Source organism: Dicentrarchus labrax, unplaced genomic scaffold (assembly GCF_905237075.1).
Source record: "Dicentrarchus labrax unplaced genomic scaffold, dlabrax2021, whole genome shotgun sequence".
In the NCBI taxonomy this organism is placed as follows: domain Eukaryota; kingdom Metazoa; phylum Chordata; class Actinopteri; family Moronidae; genus Dicentrarchus; species Dicentrarchus labrax.
Window position 1 is genome coordinate 5,761,337 of NW_026136705.1, and position 7,485 is coordinate 5,768,821.

General features: G+C 38.9%; 1 protein-coding gene across 2 annotated transcripts; it reads right to left on the reverse strand.

The window, feature by feature from the left end:
* Window positions 1–1,913: 1,913 nt before the first annotated feature.
* On the reverse strand, window positions 1,914–6,474 carry si:ch211-103f14.3 (zona pellucida-like domain-containing protein 1). Of its 2 annotated transcripts, none has more exons than XM_051401614.1 (11): window positions 6,436–6,474; window positions 6,253–6,363; window positions 5,822–6,042; window positions 5,543–5,727; window positions 4,758–4,830; window positions 4,274–4,371; window positions 4,026–4,106; window positions 3,776–3,944; window positions 3,572–3,671; window positions 2,763–2,783; window positions 1,914–2,589 (listed from the first exon to the last, which is right to left on the reverse strand). In XM_051401614.1, the coding sequence occupies exons 1-11, from the start codon at window positions 6,437–6,439 to the stop codon at window positions 2,459–2,461; spliced, it is 1,194 nt and encodes a 397-aa protein (XP_051257574.1). In that variant the 5' UTR covers window positions 6,440–6,474; the 3' UTR covers window positions 1,914–2,458. The 2 variants fall into 2 exon arrangements, with proteins under 2 accessions (XP_051257574.1, XP_051257573.1); XM_051401613.1 differs by having other exon boundaries at window positions 1,914–2,592.
* Window positions 6,475–7,485: the final 1,011 nt, after the last annotated feature.

Sequence of the window (7,485 nt, forward strand, 5' to 3'; positions counted from 1 at the left end):
ATTGTATTCCAAACTTAAAAGTTCCAATTTGACTTAAAACTTGAAATTGTGTTTTTTCTCACATTTCTTTCTACAGTTATCAAGGTCACCCCTTTACACCTCAAAAAAGCAGGCAGTTACAAGTTTATTCTAGCGCTGGTGACGCATTATCAAAGAATTAATGATTCTAAGTCATCTACATTATGGGATATCTAGTATCAGTGGGTAAAGGCAACTTTATTGTATTTTATGACCCTCCACCCCACAGATAAAAGACAGAAGCATCAGCTTTAAAACTCACTTGGCAACTCTGTTATGAAAGTTTGAAGGACTTCTCTGCCCAAAGAGCTCAGTCACTGCTGCTGAGGAGACAGAACTCTATCTCGTACAATTTCACCCAGAAGATTTCCCACCAGTGACATTTGAATTTAGTTCAGATGTGGAGTGCAGAGTCTAAGTTAAAGTTGGGATGTATTCTGCAGCATCCACTCTCTGATTCAGTCTCTGATAAGATGGATGTTTTACATAAATATATCCCTTATTTCAGCGGGATGCGATCTAATATATGATCTATTCTTTTTTTATCCTTGCAAACCAGGATTTAGTGTTACATATACATTTGGTGACCTAATATGTCTATGACTATGATTATTACATGTGTATATAATATTATATAACGTACAGGTAATAAAATGTCTCCAGTCATCCCTCAAAGTGAGCATTTCATGGTTTTCAATCCAAGACCTTAAAGATGCATTAGGTGAAGTAAGCTTTCATAAAAATAACATTATAACAGTAATACATGAGAGAGATTGAAACACATCTCAACGTATTTAGAATGAGACTCAACAATCAACTATCTTTCTTGGCTCTGGTTTTTGTGCATATACGGTGGATAAGAGGGTATCTCTCATCAAAATAATAAAAGTGAAGTATTGTGGGATCATGGGATTTGTTGTCTTCACTACCATTGTCGTCATTGCAGTCAGTCAGCTCGTTCTAGTGCTCCTAATGGTATTTGCAAGAATCCACCAGGCCTGAATGAAAACCAATCAGAGACGAGAAAGATATAAAGACACTTTGGGTTGGAGGCTTTAAGATAGTTGATTGTTGTATCTCATCCCCAGGATCCCCTTTTTATTGCTGCATATACTGCATATTGCCACAAATCACCACGCCCCATGTTCTGGGTATCCGTTCTTGTGTGTGTGATATATCCAATCTGGGCACAAAATTAAGTCTCTGCAGCACCAAAAACTCCACAGAGTACTTTTAAATGTATACTACTCCTGTAGTATCCTGATTCCATAAAGCCGAGGTGTGGTCATGTCTTGACGTCATGAGAGTGGTCTCATCTCCTTTGTTCAACCAGCTGTTTTTGAGCAGTATTTGCTTTCATACCTCCCACCCCCTAAAAAACACACTGGTGTTGGAGTTAATTTATTGTATACAATGTTTTTTGTATTAATATTGACAAAGGTCATGTAAAAGAACAGGTTATATAGAAAGAGACAGGGTTTCAGTGACATGTGAACCTCCATTGTGACCCACTGTAAAACTAGATACATCTTCTATACAAATATGCCTTAAATAGTCAGGATTTAACGAGGTCATTGACAAATGGTGCGCAGATGAGTGAAGAATAGATACGTGTTCTCAGTCACTATCACTTACTGTGGTTTGTAACATCATCCATGGTTGCTTCTTAGAGGAAATCTTTTTTGCAGAAAATATTTAGGGATTTGGGGGTAAAAAGGTCAAATATTATCAAAATTGTAGATTATCAGAGTGCATGTGAAGGGTGACAGTCCAATTATGTAAAGTAACAATAATTGACGAGACAGATTCTTTTATATTGTTATTCAAATGTCCAAAAGGAATTGGTGTTAAGCAAAAACTTAACAAATAATGACCAAAATATATTGAACAGCAGCTTCAACCTCAAAACTCTTCACATTCTTTAATGTCAAACTTTGTGTATAACATCTGCAATCACATTTACAACTAATTTAGTTTTGCTTTCATAAACTCAGTAGAACACAATGTATTACATTTTCTTCATAGATTTGTAGTAGTACATATGTGTCTGCTGATACAATATCTCCAAAGACTCAAGATCATTTTGTTACCCTCAGAACAAACTAGTGGTTCCCCTTTTTATGCTTTTTAAAGCCAAAGAGCACCAGTGCTAACATTTGAGCTTTTCATTATATAATGCCCCATTTCTACTACAACAAGCAAAGCATGTCCTTGTGCAAACCTTCTCGTTCCTCACTTTGCTTTTCAAGTGAGTCTATGCAGTACATTTCTAGTACAGCTACAACCACAAGACCACTAAACCACACATGCACATGCTACATGAGAACAAAACACATTAAGAGCAATATTATGCTGAGCTTAGTTCTATGCCACAGGTCTTGTAGGAAAGGTTACTGCATACCAATTTGCCTAACAGTTACGCTTGGGCATCTGCTCCAGTTTAAAAGTGTCTGAGCCTTCTGTAGAAGACAGCAGCCGCAGCCAGAATCACAATGACAGCCAGAGTGAGGATGCCCACGGCTATCCCAAGACCCATCCTGGAGCCCGAGTCCGAGTCACTGCTGGAGGCAGCTGCTAACACAACCAGAGAGCAAACATGTTCATCACACCTTCACTCACACAGCAAATGGTGGTCTCACTAATTAATTATGAATTTTACTGGCATACAGATTTGATCTGCCATATTAGATGGAACAAAGTCAAACAATTGTATTATTTTAAGAATTAAGTAAACAGTATCATACCTTCCTCCTTAGCTGTCAGTGCTGAAAGAAAAAGTAGAAATAAAAAGAAAAAAATCTATTATTTTAGTATTTGAAAGGGGCATTTCTGGAACAAAAACTGGACTTTAAGTCAGAGTCTGAGGTAAGCTTACTATTGTATGTTGAGAGCTAGTAAGTTATAACCTTGCGGGGCAGCTGGACTACTGACAGCTAAAACATGAGCTGCAGACATGGTTTAACGCTAAGTGTGTGAACAGTGACTGCTCGAAAACAACAAAGGCTAAAGAGTTTAGTCTAGATGCAGCTTTCATCAATTGGTTCATCCAATCACCTGCTGAGTATTTTTTTTAAGTGCCTGCCCTTTTCCACTTTCCAATGATGACATGCAGTCAGACAAAAGATATATATGAAATTTCTGCATCAAAATGTTTATTAACTCTTAGACCTATCTTCTATATGTTGTTGAGTTGTCTTTGAAATGAATAATGGATTTTAGTCATCAGACATCGTTGCGCTGGAGAAGCAGTGATTTTTAAGGTGGAACTGCTTGATTCAGTGTTTTTAGTGGTTTTAATCAGCAGGTCCGTTTATTTTGGAGAGGAGGAGACCTCTGTGGATAATCAGTTGGGAGAAGCTGACTAAAGAGCGATGGTGGTGAAGACATAAAGATGTCATCAAACTCCTGTTATTCTTTTGTTATTGTTTTGATGTTGATGTTGAAATTACATATTGTACGTTTAGGTAAGTTATACTGTAAATTGCTTTTGGAAAACCACAAAGGTTATTATGCCTTTGTTCAAAGTCCAGTGTTACCGAACAGCCATACTTACAATTCTCATTTTTGGTGATAATTGGGACTGCTGAAGATAGGGTGGTGGTCCCTGAAACACCAGTGGAATCAACATCCCTTTTCCTCCTGTTGTTACATTGCTGTAGATGAAGCAAGAAGAAATGCAAGCAATAACTGAATCACATCCAGTATTAAGGGGAGAAACGGGCTAAATGTCTTTTTGCATTACTGATCCTTCACTGACCTTAAAGGCATCACAGGTGCTGATCTCGCAGAGTCTGGTGATACAGTGCAGGTAGTAGGTGGACACTGTCTGGTTCTGCTGTTCAAGAAACCTGAAGGCCGAGAAGGAGAAGCGGGCGTGGTGACTGTTCCCATTCTCGTGCATGGTGGTCATCTGGTCTTTGGAGCACCTGTTTGATTGATCAAGAATAAAACAGTGTTGGCCTACTATGGACCTATGATTTTCTTCAGAATGAAATTTGAGGACTTACGAGACAAACAGGTTGAAGAAAGTGGAGTTTGTGGGATAGGGAGAGATGGAAGCGTAGCATCGGTCCATGAGGACATGGTACCTGGTTGGAGAAGAACAATGTGAGCATCAGAGGTGCTTTATACTTTTTTTCTCCTGATAAGACATTTAATACCATCCACTTCATCTGTGTTCATAACCCAGAGCCCAAGAATGTGTTGACATTTGTGATCCCTCTTGTCCAGTGTCCACAAGACCAGGTATTCTTACTGATCAGTTAGGTTGGCTGCTTGGACCTGGACATAGACGTCGGTCCTCAGCTCTAAACCCAGTGGTGGTATGACCAGACGAGTGGTGTAGTTGATGTCCTGTCAACAGAAATGTACAATTGGTTATCTGTAAATGCTGATCATTGTCCATATTTTACACAGTCCATTTGGGGGGGGGCTGTTTGCCCTGGTTTTTATGGCATTATTTTGAGTTAGGTTGATTTGATCAGAAGCAGGGTTAGGGTTAGGGTTAGTGAGTTGAATTTTTCTGAATTTAATAGTACAGATGAGCCAGAAAAAAAACACATTGACTATTGTGCTTTTTGTTGTAGATTCCATAATAAAATATTTGAATAAATGTCACTTGACAGTGTGGACAAGAAATACAACTCTCTAAATGTCGACATAACCAGTAACACTATAAAGAGAACACGACAATAGCCAGCACCTCACAAAAAAAAAAACAACCCTCAGTCTCAACTTACACTGAAGAGTTCCATGCTCAAAGTACTGATGAAGCTTCCATTGTTGTCCCTCACTGCAATGGAAGATGCTGACCTGAATGGGGCATGGGGTGATGTCAGAAAGGAGTTGCTGGATGAGACATGTCTGACTGCATCCTATATGTTACTGTACACCAGGAGATGATTTCCACCAACAGAAGACAATGTATTACTTTTATAGTCTGAAAGTGCAGTGATCAGGACAGATGTACATCACCACAGTACCACATACTGGGTAACAATTGTTTTAGAGACCACAGTGACACATAAAACGATAGTTAGATACATACAGCTTGGCTTGTTAATGTGTTTATGCTGAACTCTCTCAAAAGCAGCTAAATACAAAGCTCAGATTTTAATTATATGCATGTTAAAATGGTTTTTTCTTAATAGAGAAAAAATATAAAGAAATGATACTTCAAATGATTTGTCTGCGCCTACTATGCTTCCTTGTGTATGTGTATTCCTTGTGTTCTTAATTGTGTTGTAGTCAAATTTCTTTGCTACATGAATCTGTGGATTGCATATTTCCCATATCGTACAACCAGGGATTGAACCAAACGGAAAAAAGGCATCCATGACTTTGCCTGACATGACATGACATGACAACATTTTTAGAAAAACAAATAATCCCTTTACAAAGCACAGCTACCAATACTTACCATCAGAATGATTAATGCAACTGTCAATTTCCTTATACAACAAGATGTCCAGGGTATGTACAGTAAACATCTAAAGTAAATCAATCAAAAAGTAAAAGTTCTTACACTTCCACCTGGGTGTTGTTGATGAGGTACTCCAGAGGGTAAGCACAGGAATAGTAATATTTGAGTTCAGCGTTATAGGTGACTATCCCTGTGGTTGGGTCATGTGAGCGCACCACGCCACTGACATTAACGGTCTGGATGTTAGAGAAGTCGGCAAAGATCCCTGTGCCAGCTGCACTGGTGGTCTGGAGGCAACATTAAGGTAAAGTCAAGCACAGAGAAGAGGAAAAAAAGCTTTATGGAAGACATTATGGATTCTCTCTACCAAGCTCTACTAACCAGGAAGTTGCTGCCACAAGCATTAGTCATGTTGAGGGGGAAGGTGAATCTGACAACAGGCGGGGTGGAGGATTCATCTACGGTTCCTTTGCACTCCGGCTTGTCAAATATGTGGTTGAGAATGAGCAGAGACTCGTTGTAGCCAGTGTAGACAACAGGGCAGATTTGGATAGCCAGGCTAATGGAGGACGTGCCACATTCAACTGAGATGTCTGTGTATTCTAGAAAAGAGGGAAAGACACTCCCTTATTCTGCAACTCTCATAAATCTTAGTAATTCACAAACTAATTTCATGTCTAGAAGGAAAGAAACATAAAAACTGCTTTCCCTTAGAAGATACTAAAATAATAAGCTTGACACAACTATTGGTGATAATATGAATTCCTTTTCAGGACCTGCAAAGACAAATAGCAGAAGCAGGCATATTGTACCTGGACGTCGGAGTTCATTTTGGCACGTTAACTGGCTGCTCTCGACCACCATGAATGCCAAGAGGAAAAAGCTAAGAAGGTTCATTTTTTCCTTCCTTATTATGGACATACCTGCAAAATCAAAAGATAATGATGAATCAGAAGCTCCTGAAGTGTCTGTAGATGTTCTTGTTGTTGCCTTACCCATTTCAAGTGTCCCACTGCCGTTGTCCCCCTTCTCTGCTTTCTACTGCTTCGTACAATGTATGTTGACAGTTTAGATTCTTAAATAGCTGTCACCCTTTCTTAGGATTGGACAGAAACAAGGTCAACGTAGCTTGGTATGTCCACCTTAAGTTTACCATATAACAGTTCATTCAGTACAGGGAGTTCCATGGATCATACCTTAAGGGTGAAACCCTACACAGTGAGAGTCTTTATGAGGGACAATGGCCTAGCTCTATTTCTTTAAAGTAGGCTACAGATCCCCTTAGAATGTTAAGATGAGACTTCATTAAGTAAGTGTTCAATCCCCAGGGATAATACACAATACTTTGATGCCCTTTTCAGGAAAGTGTCAATGTACTGACAATAACAGCAATATCCTTTATCATGACCCAAAGATCATCCTGTGGGATATTTCTAGGTCCCAGAGGACATTGTGGGGTACTGCACTTGGATGCTGTGTTTACAGTGATTGGATGAATCTCTATGGACATATGGACAATACCATTAGCTGTCAAGTGCGAATGACACTTAACTATTGTTAAAAAGTTTGAAGAAAGGAAGATGTGAAAAATATTCGATAGATCAGAAGGTACAGGGAAGAAAACTAGATGAACAAAAAGGCAATCCAAGGCACACCAAAAATAGCAATAAGGAAGGAATATATTAAAGAGCCTTTATTTTAAGGGTTGAATCGTTAAATAAGCCAACATGTCTCAACTGTTGTAGGTGGAGACATGTTGGCTTTTTTTTTGTAGTGCATGGAGATGAGGAGTTTGTTCATCATCATCATTCAATGAGTTGGAAGGAAAATAGTGTGCCAAAAGTATTTGGGGTTCTCTAATTAATTTAGGTTTATTAACCTTCATGAAAACTGATGTTGGAATGAAAAAAGAGTGAATGTTGCTCAATGTCACCACTGTTACAAAACTGATATGGACAGCCTTTTGTTTAGCTATATATTGAGGCCATATTTATAGTCTGGAGCTCTGTTTATGTCGCCAGGCCATTGTTTGCTTTTCCAAGCTG